This window comes from Marmota monax, unplaced genomic scaffold, assembly GCF_021218885.2.
Source record: "Marmota monax isolate L192 unplaced genomic scaffold, Marmota_monax_Labrador192_F-V1.1 WCK01_AAM20220418_F8-fsc00005, whole genome shotgun sequence".
Classification (NCBI taxonomy): domain Eukaryota; kingdom Metazoa; phylum Chordata; class Mammalia; order Rodentia; family Sciuridae; genus Marmota; species Marmota monax.
This window is the reverse complement of record NW_026692254.1, coordinates 22,248,375-22,268,739: the sequence shown is the minus strand read 5'-3', so window position 1 is coordinate 22,268,739 and position 20,365 is coordinate 22,248,375. Positions and strand designations below refer to the sequence as shown.

The following is a 20,365-nucleotide window of genomic DNA, read 5'->3' as shown; positions in this document are numbered from 1 at the left end:
TTGTGATCTGCATTGAGTAGGAGGCTGCCCTCCATCCTCCCTGAGAGCTCTGGGCACCCACCACAGGGTTTTGTTTCTATCCATCTTTTGCTTAGCAAAGACCCTAGGAAAGGAGAAACTGTCTTATCTTGTTCACTAGGGCGTTCTCAGTTCCTAGAACAGTGCCTGGCACAGAGAAGGACTCAGAGTCTACTTTCAGGGGAATGAATGAAATCACAGCCTCTCCTTGAATCCTGGGCAGCTTTGGGGCTCCTTGGCTTTTCCTGCAGTACTGGACTTCCCTTTCCTTGGGGAAGGCAGGGTGCCCTTCTCCGTATCTTGCTTCATTTTCCTCTTCTTTTGTGTCCTCCTTTTGTACAAGATTTTTTCCAGTGCCTGGATCATCTGGTGTTTTCAGAGGACTCGTACAGTGAAGTGCTGGCCGACTTAATCTTCCTCTCTAAAAACACTCCCAAAGTCACTTGGTGGTGGCGAGTCTTCATGCTACCTTCATTGTCACTATCAAAATTACTCACCATCCCTGCCGCTCAAGTGCAAGATCCAGGCCTGGCGAAAAGAGAATTAATTAAGGCTCTGGTCCATGCCCACCCTGAAGCTGGGCCACCAAGGGCAAGGCTGGACCAGAGAGTGATCTGGAGTGCCGCAGATATGTAAACGAGTGTTGTGGGGAATGTATGAATGGCTGGCACATTCTTAGAGAAGAAATGCTCTTTGCTTGGGGGTAGGGGGAAGGGGTTCATCTGTGCTTATGACAGAAGGTGAGTTCTCAAGAGCCTGATGTGGACTATGCCAAGGTTCAGAGAAGAGGAGGGCCTGGCTACATTTGATGAGCAGGGAGAACTGGACTTTTTTTCTTTTTTTGTTTGTCGTGGAGGGTGAGAGGAGAAATTGAGTGACTGAAAAATAAATAAATAAATGTGACCAGAAAGCATGGAGGAGGCACGAGTATAAGGCTGGACACTAAGCTGAGACGAAGGGGTCCTTCCAGTGACAAGGGGACAAGAAGAATATTTAAAAGCAAGAATGCCTCAGGAGTCCTTGTGAGCATGTGCATGTCAGCCATTCACAATGGTGGTCCACTCCAGCTCCTCCATAAAGTCAAGACTTTATCCCCAAATATTTCATGTGACTGAGTTCTGATTGTATCTTATACTTGGCACAACATGGTAAACAGAACAGATGTACAGAAGGCAGAAACCAGAGGCCCAGACAGCTTCCCAAGCCCTTGGGCCTTTCAGGATGCTTAGCAAGTGGAATTGCAGCTGAGTTTCCTAGATCATAAAGCTCAAGGGAGCCTGGTCCCAGGTGGGGCCACATTGCCACTCAAAAAGTAGAAATGGAACTGGATGTTGACCTAGAGGTCCATGCAGGTCAAAGAGGATACATAGTATGTTAAGAAACAATTGAGACTGGATGGGAAGAAACAAAAGGACTGTGCCGGAAACTAGGGGAGCCAGATGCTGGCTTCAAAAAGACCCCTAAGCTAAGTTAAAGAGTTTGGACTTTTAATCTGTTGGCACTGGGGAGCCATTGAAAGTTTATCGGCTAAAAAAAAAAAAAAAAAAAAGAAAGTTTATCGGCTGAAGGAGGGCAGGTGGCCAGTAAGGGAGGGTGAAAGAGGAGAGGACAGAGGGGCACTGGGAGAAGTGGGGGGCAGGAGATCATCCTCCAAGAGAATCAGGGAGCTTAGGGTCTGTCAGCTGGGAAGAAAATCTGCCAGATGAGCTCATGTGGGGAGAGGTGGGAGGTTGTCCCTCCACCTTCACACTGCTCTTCTCAGATGCAAACCTCCTCTGTCCTCTGCTGTGTACAGAGGCGGCGCACAGGCTTGCTTTGGGAGAAGAGAGGCATGTGTTTCTCATTGGGCAGAGAAATGCATCACCCCAAAATGCCCACTGTGCAGCCATTCAGCACCCCTGACTTCACGGCATCTGCAAAGGGAGCCTGGCAGCTCCCACCTGGCCCAGGGCCTTTGCTGGCTGTTCCTGGGGACCACCCTGCTATCCTGGTGAACCTGCTCAGGATCCACACAGCCTTTGGGCAACCCAGCTACTCAGCTGCCTTTTCCACCCAAACCACTCAGACCACTACCTATGAAAGCATCCGTTAGGCATTTGATGTGCCCCATCTGCAAAAACCTGAAACTCCTCTGGCATTTAAGCCCTCCCGGCACCTGTTTGCCATCCTCTGTCCTCTCGCGCTGTCTCGTGGTTCTTCACCTCTGCTTCCAAAGTTTGCTCCTGTCACTTTGCACGTATTGCAGTTGGAGGTTTCCCATTATGTTTCTCTGTCTCCGCTGCATCTATTTCTTCCTCAGACCAATTTGTGTCCTGCCTGGCTAGTTTACAAATGCTTTTCTGTGTTCATTTTTTCCACAATTCAACAATTCCCCTGGACAGACAGTGATGATTTGGCCTACGGCCCTATAATTAGTCCTTCTCTAACTTGCTGTCTCACACAGCATGTCCTGGAGCCCAGAAGCACCCTTTTCTATTTTAATTCCCCACCCACCCTAGGATCTGGCTGTTCATGCCGCACTGATTGCTGGGAAACCCAGCAGTGGCCTCTCTTCTCTGGGATCTTCCTAGGAAGGCAAGATTACCTCTGCCAGACCAGCAAGGCCAGGTGGGTCCTACAGGGAACATTTGGTCTTCCTCAAGGACTAGACCCTCTCGTTCTGATTCAGGATTCTTTTGCCTATAGGTTTCTAAGAAGGAAAGGAAACTCTTTTCTGCTCATATCTCTGGGGGTGTGGCCTGCCCTCCTACCAGTCTAGCTGACCCTTCCTCAGATGTCAGGAAATTCTGTTCCTCCAAACACGGAGGTGGCTTCCAGAGCATGGGCAGGAGTCTGTCACCCCATTCGCGTCCCCAGTCCCCGCCAGGGCAGGTGATGTCTTCATCCAAGCCTTCTGGCCTCAGGTATCTGGGATGGTATTTGGAGTCACATGTGTGACCCTCCAGCCAGGACATCCATGTCTGGCCACCGTGATTTTGATATAGGAGGCATCATGGTTTCTGAGAGTGAGGGGGGATGGGCATGATTACTGGGCTGTGGCCCACACCCTCAGGGATAGAATCCACACAGCCAAGGGATGCTGTTGAAATGGGGATGCTAGAGAAAGGGAAACCTAAACGCCTTACTTCTCAAGACAGAGCCCCTGAACTAGGAGCAATGGCGTCTCCTGGGAACTTGTTGGAAATGCAGAATCTCAGGCTGCATGCGTGTGGAGTCAGCACGTGGAACCCTCTACGCAGGTTCTTGTGGTGATTCCTTGTGAGTCTTTATATACCATGTGGGCTTAGCCTCAGTGGCTTTCAAAGAGGTGTCCCCACAGGGGGCCTCCCAAGGACATCCATGGGCTGGATATTGGATTCCCTGGGCCTCACCCCTCTTGCTGGAACCCCTGATACCTCTCACACCCAGCATGCCTACCATGGGACATCCACCACTGTAGCCTCCACCCCGCAGTCCCAGAGGGCCCTGACTGAGAATGGCAGCTGAAGCCCTACAGCTGAAGCCCCACAACAGAAGCTGCAGTGGCTTGTCCAACCAGTTGGTGTCACCACCCTCCACAGTGTTTCCTGGCTCCCCTAGAAAGCTCAAGGCTATCAGACCCCTGGAAATCTTGGTGACTCTTGAGCTTATGGCTCTTCTGCTCAGAAGTGTTGCACTGTGAATCCAAGGGTCTTTTTTGTTTTGTTTTGTTTCTGATAGGCACCTCCAAATCCATTGTCTGCTGTGCATGCAGCGGCCACACCCCTCCCAATCTGGACAGGGGTAAGAATGCCAACCCAACCCACATTGGGCATCCTCCTCTGAGTCGGTGGGGAAGCTGTGAAGTACAGGTGCAGACATGTGGCACCAGTCTTGCTTAGGGCTCTGGGGACAGATGGCCCAGGCTCAGAGGGGATTTTTTTTTTCCCTCCTGTGGTAGAAATGGTTGGAATTCACATAAACTCTGACCTCGAGTTTGCCCAAGTATAGAGTGTGGACATGGAAGTCGAGGGTGTCGGGGTCCTCTCCACCACAACCAACCACATGACAAACCCCCTGGGTGCCGTCCAGCCCAGCAGGACTCAGTCCTCAGGTACAAATTGCAGGTTGGACCTTTCTAGGCTCTAGGACCTAGTCCCAAGGATAACGGTTAGTATCTTAGAGAAAAAATGCAAAAGCTTTAAACACAAAATTCTAATATAGAATGGAGTTTATGACAGCGGTGCTGGCATGACTGGATAGATGCCTGGGAGCAAATAAAATTGAATCCAAAGCTCCCACAATGGCTGTTTCAGAGACAGGGCTCAGGGAGACTGGCACATCAGGGTCTCTAGAGACTGTAGTAATTGGGGGGAAACCGGGGCACAGCGGGGAGGGCAGGGGGCAGTGTTGGCAGGCTTGTCACGAGCAACAAGCCTTGGCTTAATCTGCCCTTGGAGCCTTCATCTGACGGGCTGCCCATGGGCAGCAGCTGCTTTTTGTGGGGTTTGTTCCATGTCACAAGCATGGTCACTGCTGTTCTCTGCCCCGGGAGAGCACAGTCAGAGGTAAATGGGACCCAGTCCTAACTGCTGGTATGGCAGGGAGCAGACCCTTCATGATCATGCAGAGATGATGGGCCACAGCAGCCTGAGTTCAGCACTCAGGCAGGCTTCATCCTTCTCCACGGTTCACACTGAATGATCGAAGGGGTGGAGTACGTGGAAGGAATGCGGAGGAGGAAAGGACACTCTACCCAGTATCTGAGATCTTCTAAGGAACCCATTCAGACCCCAGGGGCCTTGCTCACACTTCTCTGGAAAGCCAGCACTCTCTCTGTCCACCTAGAATAGCCTGGTGGACCTGGCTGGGGTCAGCCTTCCTCCTTCCTCTACATACCTGGCCCCTCATCTTGGACAGAGTCCTAGCGCTGGGCGGCAATGTGACACCATGAATAACGCTCAGTCACCATGAATAACGCTCAGTCCTTCAACAGCAGGCAGACCATTGCAAGCCAGGGATCTGGGCAAGGTCATTATCAAAGTCTTGGCTTCCTCACTCTCAAAGTAGAAATGGTGACACAGAAGCTACTTTGCAGCGCTGCTGTATACATTAACAAACACATTAGTGCTGCGCGCCTATCAGTGTCAAAAGTACTCAAAAGACATTAACACATCCAGTTCACAATACCCGGATGACAGGTAATACTGCTGATTCTCCTGTCACAGATGAGGAGAGGGGAATCACAGAGGTTAAGAGATTTGCCTAAGGTCACACAGGTGGTAAATGTTAGAACCTGGATTCACACCCAGGGAATCCCGCTTCAGAGTCCAAGCTTCAGCTTAGTATGCAAATGAGTCTCTTTACAACACATGTAGAGTTCTTACCCTGACCCCTGGAACACCATAAAAGCACCATAAATTGCAGCTGTTGCTCTCAGTTGCCAGGATGCAGATGCCTCAGAGAAGCAGAAGTATGGGCCATGATGGGGCTCCGTACAGACCTTATCTCCCTCCTACCCCAACGGTCTGAAAGCCAGGAGTGTGCCAGCCCCGGTCACCTTGGAAGCCCAGCAGGCACCAGCATCCGGGCCGCAATTCTCTGCAGGATATGTAACAAAATGATAGTTCATGTCCTGAGCACCCACCATGGGTGCTCTCCCCGCCTCCCAAAGCTGTGAGAAGCTGAGAATTTTAGGGTCTCAGCACGAAGGGACACCAACACGAAGTGAATGGTGTAAAAAAGGAGGCTGGTCTGCACCATGGCATACCCTGCACCTGGCAGAGCTGCCAAATGAAAAAGAGATTATTCCATTTCATTAGTTGCTTTATGTGGTACTTATACAACGCTGCTGTTCTTCACTTTCTATTCCGGAACGTTTCCAGTAATTATTTTCCATGGGTCCTGATTCCAGCTAAAGGAGAGAAGAGTATACGCACACTCAGCAAGACCTCGGGGGAACAGGGAGGGAGAGGGAAAAGATCAGATTCTGGGGATTGATGTCAAGCCTGGCTGAATCAACAATGGTCTCAAAATCTCACAGTGTGGGAAAACAATCATTACAAAGAAAAACGTGCCATCGTGGAACAGTGGGCATCCCAAAGCTCATCTCTACATCATTGATTTAAAAAGAGAGAGGAGACGTGCACAATCCCTGCAAACTGACTCCATTTTGGCAAATCGTGTCCTCACCTCACATGTTCTGGATGGGCTCTTCAGGAATGAGAACCAGACGAAGAGAGACCAAGTGTTCTGATTTGGATTTGGAATGTCCCCCAAAGGCTCGTGTGTTGAAGGCTTGGTACCTAGGGCAGCAGTGTTCAGAGGTGGGGCCCTTGGGAAGTGATTGGATCATGAGGGCTCTGCCCTCACCAGTGGATGAATCCATTGTTTGCTTCATAATCTATCTAATGGGCTATTGGAGGTGGTGGAAGCTTAGGCGGTAGGGCCTAGCTGGAGGTGGTAGGTCCTTTGGGGCATGCCCTTGAAGGCTCTATCTTGTCCCTGTATTCTGTGACTCTTTCCACTTCGTAGCTGCCACGAGGTGACAGCTTTGCTCCACCACACCCTCTCCACTGTGGTGCTCTGCCTTGCTATAAGCCCAGAAACCCCAGAGCCAAGTGGTCATGGACTGAAACCTCTGAAACCATGAGCCAAAATCAAACTTTCCTCCTTTGAGTTAATTTTCTCGGGTATTTTGTCAAAGCAACAGAAGCAGACTAATACACCAGGTGTGCTATGTTCCCCAGCACACAGCCCAATCAGATTCTAGTCACATTTGGGCAGAAAGCATTCCAGAATCCTGGATGCCCAGGTGAAACCTCAAAAGGGAAAGGCGCAGGCTCCAGGGGACATAGCCCCTTTGCCCTACAGATTCCTTTCCCCACCAGGAGGGGACACAGCTGAGTTGGCACCTCTTTGTTATCTTAAGTCTCCTTGAGCCACAGCTCAGGCATTCCACCATCCCAAGTGTAAACTTTTAGAGTCTCAAAAGGAAAGTACCCCACCTCTTCCCTTCACATAAATGACCTGGAAAAGGGCAGGCGATTCCTGATTCAAGACCTTCCCCTCATGAATCATGTGACCCTGTAGACTGACTGACCTTCCCAGACTCATTCCTGCACATAGAAAATGAAGGCATTCACCCATCTCACCACATTGTCAGTAGGACTCAGAGGGTGTTGAAGTGCTAGGCAAATGGATCTGTTTCCTTATGGGGAGCTGGGGAGAGGGGAAGTGGCTGAATGGAACAGCCCTGGGCCTGCCTAAATGGTCACCAAATGCTCAAGTCTATTCCAGGGAGAACACCTACCCAAGGACTCACTGAAGAACTGAATTATAAGCAAAGGTTCCTGGCACACAAGAGGAACTCTATATCATTAATGGTGACCATTCCCGGGTGTCCCCCGTGCCAGATATCTGCAGCACATTCTTGGCTAAATTATACCTTTTAATGATCACAATAACCAATGGAATATGGTTTCTCCCATATTATATGTGGGGAGGGTAAGGCTAACAAGGCAGAGACCACGAGCAGCAAGGCCAAGAATCACATAGAGGCCTGCCTGCATCCTGATCCTTGGTCCTGCCCAGCTTGTTTTCTTGCAGAATTTTGCAGGCTCTGAGGCTAATGCATTCAAAACACTCACAGCACGACACCTGCTCACAGTGCCCATGCCAGATGAGCCATTTAAATATTTAAATTGGAGACTGTGGGCTACCTGCTTTGCCAACAGATACATATGAGCTTATTGTGTTCCCATCCACGTAGACTTGGCTCATCCAGAAACCCATCCCCTCAAGCTAGGCACATGGGCACATGCCTGTAATCCCAACTACTCAGGAGGCTGAGGCAGGAGGATTGCAAGTTCAAGGCTAGTCTGGGCAACTTAGTGAGGCCCTGTCTCAAAAATTTAAAAAAAAAAAAAAAAAATAGGGACTGGTAGTATAGCTCAGAGGTAGAATGCTTCTAGGTTCAATACCCAGTACTGGAGGGGGTGTTGGAGGGAAAGGAATATGGAGTTTACTAAGCTAACCCACTAAACCTCATATAAGAAATAAAAGCAAATTTTGAGGCACTTTACAAAGAGTATCACACCCAGGTACTTTGCGGACCAAAGACTCAGGTAGCAGTGCAGGATGTGGCTCATGACAACCATCTGGAAAGTTCACATCTATTTGGTTCCCAACAATAATGGAAAATTAACCCTGTTTTCAAAAGTTATATGTTGTATACTGTACACTGAGTCCATATCAAGTGTTCTTGAATTCTCTGATAAATAAAAGCCACAAGAAATTCTGGCACTGCTGGGCTAGAGGGTGATAAGCACTGATTCCCACCTGTCAGTAGGAACAGCCAGAAGGCCTCATGGGGACAGATCCTTTTCCTACACTGGTGGTGTAGGAGTGGACACATCCAGATCCCTAGAACTGCACACACACACACACACACACACAGAATTAAGTCATTTATTTGCACCAAAGCAAACTTAACTCTACCCCCAGAGTTTCCAAACACAATGAGGGTGTATCCCTGAGTGTCAGGAGGAACCAGCCCAGCAGGAAGGTGCTCAGTGGAGGGAGCTCAGATGATGGGAGATCCACCATCCAGTGCTTGCCTCTAACACAATCCTGCTTGGATAAAGAGCTATCCTGGAGAACTCCAGTCACAGTTATGGCAAAAGAGAAAGAAAGGGCAGAAAAGTCAAGTAGACCATATCCTTCAGCTTTTTGGTTCTGTCCAAGGGTGACATGTTAGAATAGGAGGGGAAAAAAAAGTGAGCTTTCTTTTCTGGCTGTTACTCACTTAGGGGTTAACCCAGCCTGGATGCATGCATCCCATTCACACTCATAAAGAGCTTATGCTGACCCAGGTGTGAGGAAATGATAAGCTAACTTTTTTCAACATGATTAGTTCTGTGTCCTCTGCAGATATCCCAAGAGTTTCCAAACACAATGAGGGGCAGTATCTCCTAACCTATAGTCGGTTTCCAGGAAATGATCAAATGAGCCCACACATGTGTATGTAGCACCATTTCATTCCCAAGCCTTTTTCCAAATCACCAGGACCCAGGGACCTCCTGCAGGTAGCAATGCAGGATGTGGCTCATGACAACCACCTGGAAAATTAGAGCCAGCCCTCCCTCCTCCACAACCTTGCACCCACACTCCTAATCATAGGAAAGAACCTCACCAGCCCCCACCTCAGAAAATATCCAGACCCAATGCACACGGGGTTCATGTCTAAAAGGTCTTTATTTTAAGCGCCTGTAGTGCTGAAGTTCCACCAAGGATTTAGAAAGTCATTGTCGGTGTCCCCTCCAGCAGGGACCAGTGGTGAGCACAAGGCGGCGCGGGGTTTAGACATACGGCAGAAGAATCCAGCTTTTCTGGATGACTGAGCTGTAGTCATAAGACTCTGCAGATGAGAGTTGGGCATTTCCAGTTCAAAGGCTGAGAAGGCGCACAGCTGCGAGGTGTCCTGGCTTCCTCGTGTCACTGCTCAGGTTGCGAGCACACCACCATGGAGGGGGGAGAGAGTGCAGCCACAGCTGTTCTGCTTCCAGCCCCACCCCTCTGACAAACAGAGCTAAGGGGAGAAGAGTCAACAAAGGAGGTGAAGCGACAGGGCCAGGCCCAGCAGGCACCACGTGTGGGCTGCGCCACAGCGGACAGCCCAGCAGCACCAGCCACAGGGCTATACTTGGCCTGGGCTTCCAGGGCTCCCTTTGTGCCACCAGCACGCCTGCTAACAGCTAGGGTCACACAGCACCCACACCCAGGTGAGCCTCAGGGCCACGGAAGCCCCTGCCCATCTCTCTTCCCACCAAGAGAGCCCTTCTCAGGAAACCAAAGAGCCTGAAAACGGGGGTGAGGAGGGGAAGGTGGGAGTTTTCATCCCCGCCAACGGAACAGGACCATAGACAGGCAAACATAACAAACCGTAGGGCAGTGCCAGAAAGGAAAAGAAGGGGTAAAAAATTAAAAACACCTTTTCAGACAGAATGGAACCCCAGGGTCCCAAAGGCACTGCTAGTAGGCTTGAAGTAGAAACGCACTGGCTGCATCAATATGGGAGGAGAGCAAAATGGGAGGCCTCCGTCAATCTGAGAGGTCTCCCAAGGTCCTGTTCCACAGGGTATCTCTGGGTAAAGTTACCTCACAGGCTCCCAGGGAAGCGGCCTGCCTCAGACCCTACCCATGCCTAAGGGAGGGGGTCCTTGTGCAGTGAACTCCTGGGTCCAGGAAGTTCCCAGTCTAGACTGACTTAGGGCCAGCAGAGTCCCTAATCATGTCCTTCACTTGACCCAGCCAAATCACCATTGATTTAAATTACCACAGTGATTTTTAATTATATTTCTAAGACAAACAATGTAGAATCGTGACAAACACACACACAACACATACACAAAAGCATTTAAAAAAACAAAAAAGTTACCAACCCAAAGCTGCCCAGTGCTTTCCGTTCCCTTGAGAGGAGAAATTATTTTATATATATTCACACACATGTCCACACACACACACATACTTTGTTTTCCCTGATAACTGAAATTCTAAATTCTTTGTGAACTAGCCAGGCCTATTTCTGCTGATCCCTTTTAATAAAGGTGTGCGGTGGTGGGGACAGGAGCTAATACTGGTTCACTTCCAGTAGGGGCCAACCAGTCTCAGCATTCCCCACCTGAAATTTCATACAGCCCTCACCAAAATAAGGCCTGAGCCCCCACCAAGCCAAAAAGATTGCCGAAGGGCCTGATGTCTAGCGTAGAGATCCAGGAGAGCAGAGTGGCAAGAATTCTAAGTGTACAGCTGAAGACTCTTCAGGCTGGTCTTAGATACTTGATCCTCCTAATTATAGTTCCACTATTGTCAAGAGTTGCTTTAAAAATATTTTTCAACATGTTTCTACCCTTTGCTTTAGCAAGGCAAAAAAAAAAAAAAAAACAAACAAACAAAGGGAGGCAGGAGAAGGGGTGACATTTTAAAAGGGCACCCAGAAAGTAGCAGAGGCAACTCCTCCCGGGTGGTGATTTGGAGACAAGCTTGATGGTGACACTCTGAATGGACGCTGGACACACATGACGGAGCCAGAGTTTCGTGAATGTTGTTTGTTTTGGTTTGAACACCGTGGACGAGAGACTGCTCCAGATCCTTCACAACCCAGGCTGCAGCTGAACAGTTTTCCACAGTATGCAACCCCCTGGGAAACAGGTTTTACCTGAAAGAAAAGGAAGATGGAGAATCAGCGCCTTCTGGCAGAGCACCAAACCACCCCCCCACATCACTCCCCAACAGTCTCCATCCCTTGAACTGCACTGCCTACTCTCCTCCCCCTCCCAGCCCTTCTCCAGGTGCTCACATCAGGGGTCAGCAAACTATTTCTGTAAAAGTTCAAGAGTTTTCAGGTTAGGCAGGCTCTGTGGCAACTGTTCAGCCCTGCTGCCGTTGGTGGAAAAGCAGCCAGACAGAGTGTTTGGGCATGGCTGTGTTCTAATAAAACTTTATTTGTGGACACTGAAATCTGAACTGCATGTAACCTTCATGTGTCATGGAATGTTGTTCTTGTGATGATTTCCCCATTAAAATATAGAAATCATTCTTGGCTCATAAGCTGTTGATATACCCTGGATCTGGACTGTCCCCCTAAAGGTCTGTGTGTTAAGTACTTGGTCCCCAGGCTGGCACTACCAGAAGGTGGCAGAACTAGTGGGAGACCACCAGGTCACTGGGGGCATGTTCCCAAATGGATTTATGGGACCATGGTCACTTCCTATCTTCTATTTCCTGGTTCACTGATGAGGTGAGCGGTTTTGCTCCACTACGTACTCCTGCCGTGATGTGCTGCCTCACCACAGGACCAGAGCAACAGGGCCAACTGATCACGGACTGAAACCTCCACACTGTGAGCTAAAACAAAACTTTTCACTTTTTAAGTTGATTATCTCTGGTATTTTGTTATAGTGATGGAAAGCTGACTAACACACTTGTACAAAACAGGTAGTGGCCTAAATTTGGCCCATGGGCTGTAGTTTGCTGACCCCCAATTGTGTAAGTACCCGATCAGTATCTGTTTCTTGCTTAGAATAACAGATCATATAGGCAAGATCCATGTCCAAAGTTTGCTCACCTTTAATCTCCAGCACCAAAGTAGGGTTAGACAATGTAATGAATACAAGAAATATTTTTGAAAGGAATATTTAAAAAGTTTAAAAACTCAAAAAATCTATTCAAAATATCATCTAAAAGAACTCGGGAGGAAAAAGCTGACCAGTTACAGTTGCTACCATCATCTGTCAATGCTTGGATTACAGGTATTATATAATCATACATGTAAAAATGAAGGCTTAATAAAACTTATAAAATGGATGCCTTTTTGTAATTTCATGCTCCCAAATATTACCACATCAGGTAGTGATTTACTGAAAGATATGGACATCCTTTGTGTGTGTGTGTGTGTGTGTGTGTGTTTTACCGGGATTGAACAGGCACACTCTACAACCTCAAGCTAAATCCCCAGCTTTTGTTAATTATTTTATTTTGAGATCGAGTCTAACTAGGTTTCCCAGGTTGGCCTCAAACTTGGTGATTCTCCTGCCTCAGCCTCCTGAGTACTGGACATCCTGTTTCTAGGAAATTCATGCACACAGTCCCCAACTTACACCAGTTAGGCTTATGATTCTTCAACTTTACAATGAGGCACAAGTGATACACATTCAGTAGAAACCACACATTGAATTGTGAACTCTTCCCAGGCTGGGAAACCCTCTCCCAATGCAGCAGCAATAAGCCACAGCTCCCAGCCAGCCACATGGGCATGGGGCTGTTAAACAAGCAACACTCCAGAGAACTGTGTTGCTGGGCTATGAGGTTTGCTAGGTTAGGTGCATTAAACACATTTTTTACTTATATTTCCAGTTCATGATGTGTTAATCCTGATGTTTGTGGGAAAGGGCCATGATATTGAGATATATAAAAATATATATAATGTACCCTCAAATGACTCAGGGAAAAAAAATTGCATGTTCACACCCACACAGGGCAATCATAAGGTGAGAAGAAACGTCAAAAACGGAAAAATCTCAGTGAAAGGTACAAGGTGTCCTCCCCATACTATTTGTATTTTTGCACTAAGTTTGAAAGTTGTCTTAATTAAAAACCTTAAAGAAAAACACAGATATGGGCATCATGTTAGCCACCAAGGGATCCAACAGACCAGGGGAAGGAAAGTATACAGGCCAAGCCGCCATGTCCACACGGTGCAGGCTGGCTTTTCACAGCAGCCACCTGTTCCCTCCTGTGGGCAGGGGAGTGGGGGAGTGAATCCACACTGAGAGGCGACTCTGCATCTTACCAGGGCCCCAAGAGCACACCCAGACCCTCTATCTGGTCTTGGGCCTTCACTCTATCCTGGTTGCAGTTTATACCCCTCATACCAGAGCAATGGAGCAGAGGGGAGCCCCACAACCCATCACTAGCACTTCATGATTCTCTGTCCACAACAGAACTAAACGCCCAGGGCCTGGGTGAGTAGAAGGGCCTTCCAAGCCCGGCCAAGTAGGGCCCCTTAAGAAGCAGAAGCAGCTGCAAGAAGTCACCACCCTGAAAGTATCTAGCAACTGCAATGAGAGCCCTGAGAGCCTCAGCCTAGGAGGAGCAAGTAGGTGTGTTTTCTCCCACTCCTTGCCTACCCTGCAGGGACCTCTTGCTGGGAACAGCATGGAATGTCCTTTGTTCCCAAAATGAGATGTCAGACACCGTCCCAGCATTACAGCAGAAATCTCATCGGTTTCTAATTATACCATTGCAGCAAGTTCTATCCCCAAGAGGGTGGGCAGTTTATACTGTCCACACCCCCCCTGGGACATCATTTCCACACTTAAGAACTGGGGACAGAGACCTGCCTCTTGGCAGGGAGGCAAGGCTGGCAGGAGCAGTGGGTTCTCTCCGCAGCATATCTTTGGGCTGCGTTGGTCACAGCTGCCCCAAACACAAGCGGGAGGAAGAGCCAGCATTTGCCTTGCCTTGGGGGATGCCTAGAAGGTGTGTCGAAAGTCTCCTGTAATGAGCCAGGGATTCGCAGAGGCCCAAAGCATCCACCACAAGTGCACGCTAGGCCAACCGTGCCCCAAACACACACAAGAGAAATCCAAACAACTCTTGAAATATGGAACCATTTCAAAACCCCAGGGTTCTCTGTACTCCACTTAGCAATCGCTTCCCCCTTCTAATTAGTCTTTTTAAGTGCAGAGTTGGAAAGTCATTTCTAAAGACTCTCCTACCCCTATCTGGCCAGAATCGCTGGAGGTCTCATCTCATGGATGACGACACCCCAGGTACTCGGAGCATAAAGAGAGTGATGTCAACAGAAGCCTCCCTCTGCCCATCTTCTCTTCCTCTGCATTTCCTACCTGGCTAAAAACTTGGAGGGGGAAAAAAGGCCTTACTGATAATGCAGAGGCTCCAAGTGACGAGACGTTATCAGAAAATGACACGTGCAGAACAAATAGGCGGGTTATCACCTTACTACCTTGGCACTAAAAAACATGATTTTACTCTTTCCACTTGATCATAAAATAACCCAGTCATGATCCAATCACATCTGAATTAAATGCAGTCTGTTTCCTAGAAAGAACAAAAAAAAAATTTCTTTTGGTTGAGCCCCGACTTAATAGGAAAAAGAAGCCCCCGTGAACAGATTATCAATGTGCAGACAGGAGAGCTTAAAAACACTACACCCAACAGGAAACCGGCCTTAAAGCCTTTGTTCTTTCCTGCTTGTTAACCTGAAAAGCTGTTAGCAAAATGTTGCCATAGAAGTGTTCCCAAACAGCCACTGCAACGTGGTCCTATTTCAACAAGAAAGAAAATCCACATGAGTACTCACACACACTTAGTTCAGAAATCCACAGATGGGTACTCACACACACTCTAGTGGTTACCGTTAAGCAATGAGATCATAGGTCATTTCCCCCATTTCTTACCTGTAGTTTCTGTAATGGACATTACACCTGCAAAAGAGAAAAGCTACCACTGCCCAGCAGTCTTTGTTACTTGGTCCATTGTCTTAGAGCCTGATGACTTGGGGCGGACTTGGTGAATCGGCTTCAAGTTTGTTCACATCCTGATTTTTATCTCAACCACAAACAGCCCAAACTTCTAACAGGATCCACCCAAAGTTCAGTTCTGCAGGATAAGCAGGGAGGCAGGGTAGAGCCTGACAGTGACAGTGAGTGTCCGCGGGAGGTAGCCACACAGGTCAAGAATTGAATGAAAGAAGTTAAAAGAGAACAGAACATACCCAGAGAAAGCGTAAGGAAGAGATGCAGATATCAACTGGAAATGGAAAACCATGATAGGATCAAAGGAGCCAAACTTTAGTTCTCTGTGTGGATTGATAAACTCGCTGCAAGACATCCAGAAAAAAAAAAAAAAAGGAGAAAAGGCAAAAATAAGAATTAAGAAAGGGGACCACCTGCATTTCCCATGTTTCCAAGATTTACAAGATGATAATAAAAGGATGTTATGAGTAACTTCATTAGAACACTGGAAAACTTGGACAAAATGGACAAAATCCCTGAAAACGACAACTCAGGATAACTGAACCAAGAAGAAATAGACTAAATAGTACTGTAAATATTCGAAGAACTGAACATTGGTGTTTTTCAAACTCTATGCACAAAGCAAGCATCAGTCCCAGCCAGTTTTAGCATGCTATATTAAGCATTTAGGAAACAAGTCATTCCAATCTTACACAAACTGTTACAGAGAAGTGGAAAATAAGGAACCATGTCTCTACTCACTTTATGACACGAGGAAAACTTAAGTCCTATGGGGCTGTTACAAAATAGGAAAATGACAGCCTAGATCTAAGTCATTAAGAGAGACAAGAAAACTCTAAACAAAATATTAGCCAACTGAGTGGAGCAATGCATATGAAAAGATAACATGATCAAACTCATTTTATCTCAGGAATGCTAAGCTGATTGAATATTAGAAAGTTAATATCAGCTGGGTACGGTGGCACATGCCTGTAATCCCAGCAGCTCAGGAGTCTGAGGCGGGAGGATTGTGAGTTCTAACCGGCCTCAGCAAAAGCAAGGCACTCAGCAACTCAGAGAGACCCTGTCTCTAAACAGAGCTGGTGATGTGGCTCAGTGATTGGCCCCTGAGTTCAATCTCTAGTACCAAGAAAAAAAAAAAAAGAATGTTAATGAATATCAATTCACCACCTTAACAGATTAAAGGAAAAAAGATAGCCTCCATGAAGCAAGAAAAAAAAAAAAAAAACACTGAAGAAAATCTACCTTTGAGACACTAGGAATAGAGGGAAACCTCCTGGGGGTGGGGGTAGGGAGAGCCACAGAAACCCTATAACAAACCCTATAACTTTTAGTGGTCAAATATTGAAAGCATACCCTTTAAGATCAAGAATAAGATAAGGTGCCTGTTATCACCACTTGTATTTAACATTGACTTAGAAAACAAGATAGAAAAAAGAGTAAAAAAGAAAAAAATGGTTAAGGACTAGGGAGAGGGCAAAAGGGCCTAGGAGACCCTTACAACTCTTAAAAACCCAAAATAATCTATATTTATATTACTAGAGTTTGGCAAGTTGCTATATTTTGAAAAAAAACAACTGCTATGAACAAGTTTTAAAAACAATATTTTTATAAAGTTACTCCTGATGAAGTCACTAATCAAGAGTGGCAGCTTATGTAGGAACATGTTTTTGATGCTGTCCTCAAAGTGACAGCAGAGAAGACTGCAGCCCCAGGAGCAGAAACCCAGGCATGGAGACTGAGCCTGGGAGATAGGAGGGTTAATTATGGCCAACAGCCTGGGTTAGGCAATTAATACGAATGTATTTGCTGGGTCCTGAGTTTCTTCCTAGAATAGGAGCAGAGGAGAGATATGAAGGTGCTTAGGGAGGTAACACAATTCCCGTATCAAAAATGACCCAATGCTGAAGGGCCCGTGCCACTGCTGTATCAGAAAGAGATGGAGTGTCTGTAATTCAGGTGGTGGTGAAAACACTCTAGAGCATGCCTGCAGAACTGATTTCTCGCTGACTTTTGCCCTTACAACAGGCTGAGGAGTAAACTTGGGCTTTCAAAATACAAAAGTATTTGCTATTTTGATTTGTATTTCTCTTAATTGCTAGCGATGATGAACATTTTTTCATATATTTGTTGATTGATTGTACATCATCTTCTGAGAAGTGTCTTTCAGGTCCTTGGCCCATTTATTGATTGGGTTATTTGTTTTTCTGGTGTTTAGTTTTTTGAGTTCTTTATAAACCCTAGAGATTAGTGCTCTATCTGATGTGTGAGGGGTAAAGATTTGCTCCCAAGATGTAGGCTCTCTATTCACCTCACAGATTGTTTCTTTTGCCGAGAAGAAACTTTTTAGTTTGAGTCCATCCTATATATTGATTCTTGATTTTAATTCTTGCACCAAAGGAGTCTTATTAAGGAAGTTGGGGCCAAATCCTACATAATGGAGATTAGGGCCTACTTTTTCTTCTATTAGATGCAGGGTCTCTGGTTTTATTCCTAAGTCCTTAATCCATTTTGAGTTGAGTTTTGTGCATAGTGAGAGACAGAGGTTTAATTTCATTTTGTTTCATATGTATTTCCAGTTTTGCCAGCACCATTTGTTGAAGAGGCTATCTTTTCTCCAATGCATGTTTTTGGCACCTTTGTCTGATATAAGATAATTGTAATCTAAGTCAGGATGGCAACTATTATGAAGACAAACAACAATAAGTATAGGCAAGGATGTGGAGAAAAAGGCACACTCATACACTGCTGGTGGGACTGCAAATTGGTGCAGCCAATATGGAAAGCAGTCTGGAGATTTCTTGGAAAATTGGGAATGGAATCACCATTTGACCCAGTTATCCCCCTCCTCAATCTATACTCAAAGGACTTAAAAACAGCATACTACAGGGACAAAAGCCACATCAATGTTTATAGCAACACAATTCACAATAGCTAAGCTGTGGGACCAACTTAGATGCCCTTCAATAGATGAATGGATTAAAAATATGACACATATACACAATGGAATATTATTCAGCAATAAAAGAGAATAAAATCATGGCATTTTCAAGGAAATGAATGGAGTTAAAGAAGATAATGCTAAATGAAGATAGCCAATCCCAGAAAATCAAATGCCGAATGTTTTCTCTGATATAAGGAGGCTATTCATAGTGGGATAGAGAGAGGGAGCATGGGAGGAATAGAAGAACTCTAGATAGGGCAAAGGGGTTGGAGGGGAAGGGAGGAGGCAGGGGTTTAGAAGTAATGGTGAAATGTGATGGACATTATTATCCAAAGTACTGGTATGAAGACACAAATTGGTGTGAACATCCTTTTATACAACCAGAAATATGAAAATTATGCTCTCTATGTGTAAAAAGAATTGTAATGCATTCTGCTGTCACATATAAATAAAAAAATTAATTTAAAAAAATATTTGCTGTAACTTGAATGCAGACCAAGTGGTTCAATTTAATCATTTACCTCTGGTGGTGATTTTCATAGCCAGTGACAATGCCAATACAGGACTAATTGTTCGTCCAGCAGTGGAACTTGTACCATCAGTTGAAGAACTATGACACACTGTTTAAGTTTCTTAATATGAGAGTGGTTTCAATGAGTATCTTATCTTCATTTATACCAGACACAGTTTTAATCCATCATTGCCTGTAACTGCACCTGTATCCATGCCCTCAAGAAAGGGCCATTTCTCTATGTTTTATTAAAGAAAGAGTCTATAGGTAGAATTTCTGTACAGATTGATTATTGTATCACCTTATTTAGAGTCTTTTCTTATGTAGTGAGATGTGAAGATAGCATAAAAATGGTTAAGTCTATGGTTTCCATGGAATCAGTTCAGTCACCAAATATGGATGTGACTCTGTTCCATGGCTTAGAATCAATACAGTATGACATTGATCCACAAAGACCAGTAAGTGCTCCATATTATACCATACACCCAGGCCTGCAGGTAGAGGCAGATCCTTTCTATTATGAATAATGATGAGGACATGGTTTTCTTCACATTATATTTTGTTTCTTTGCACTGAGTGTGAGACAGATAAAATGACTTGGCAATAAAATCACTAATAAACACACACACACACACACACACACACACATATATATATATATATATATATATAAAATTTTGCAGTATGGATGAATGTTACTAATAGATTTGATTTTTTTCAAAAGATGTTATTCTTTACTTAAAATGAAAACTGTAGCTCATGGGTTTCTCCCCAGTCTGCTATCCATAACCAACCAATTTTAATGTTTGATTGTTTTTTATAAAATTTAGATGTGATTCACTAACAAATGCTATTTCCAAAACCAGATATATGTAAATATGATAATACAGACATTTTTTTCAGACATGAGTATAAATAAAATATATTTTAAGGCCATATATATATATATATATATATATATATGAAGTCATCTATATATGTATATGTGCAAAACACATCTACAAATATATCTAACAAATTTATTAAAGATTTTGTGAGTAAATTTTTAAAATTGCTGCAGACATTTTTTTAAATACCTGAATAAATGGAAAGTTATTCCATGTTCATGGATTGGAAGAGCCAACATAAACAGGCTGACTACAGAGTCGATGAAGTTCCAATTAAAATTCCAAACACTTTGTTTTTGTTGAATCTGAAAACTGATTTATATAGAAGGACCAAAAAGATGTCTGAAGAGAAACCAATGACAGTAGGTGTAGAAGGCTTGCCACCCCAGGCATGGAGAGGCCATGGAATGGGGGAGGTCAGACTAGGACCCAGCCTAGATTTCTATTCCACTTTTCCTACTACCTGGGACCTTATACAAGCAACTTCTCCTCCAACTCTGAGCCTCCAAGCCCTCCGACTCTTTCACTGAGAATCTCACATACTCAAAGTACATCCCAAAACGATATGAACACCCATACTGCAGTTGTGATGTCACGAAGTCATTCTGACTCTCCTACACCTTTAGGAAACTCACCTGTCTTTGGAGATCATGGGAAAGTTCCATTCAATCAAGAATCCCACCCACCCATATCCTTGACTGTTGGCTTGCACAATGCTGAAACGGAACGTCTATTTGGGTGCACAGCGTGTGATGCATGCAGCTGCTTGGCTCAGACCTCCTCCAGCCAGGGGCATGACCAGTTTCTTGTCTGAAGTCTGACCCTCCTTTTCCTCCCCTAAAACTGACTTAGCATTCTCATCTGGAAAAAGCAAGAGGTAAGCATTTCCCTGTCAGCTGGGTCTATGGGTGCTGTGTGTCCTGGGAAAGGATCAGCACAGGCCCCCCCCCAGAAGCAGAATGACTCAAGGCTCAACATACAACCAGAG

General features: G+C 45.7%; 1 protein-coding gene across 1 annotated transcript in view; it reads right to left on the bottom strand.

Annotated features, from left to right (window-relative positions):
• Positions 1 to 9,212: 9,212 nt before the first annotated feature.
• Fam174b (family with sequence similarity 174 member B) overlaps positions 9,213 to 20,365 on the bottom strand; it is a 34,993-nt gene continuing 23,840 nt past the window's right edge. The window contains exon 3 of the mRNA XM_046436654.2: positions 9,213 to 11,194. Within this exon, the coding sequence (XP_046292610.1) occupies positions 11,191 to 11,194 (4 nt within the window). The 3' untranslated portion in view covers positions 9,213 to 11,190. The remainder of the gene's footprint in view (positions 11,195 to 20,365) is intronic.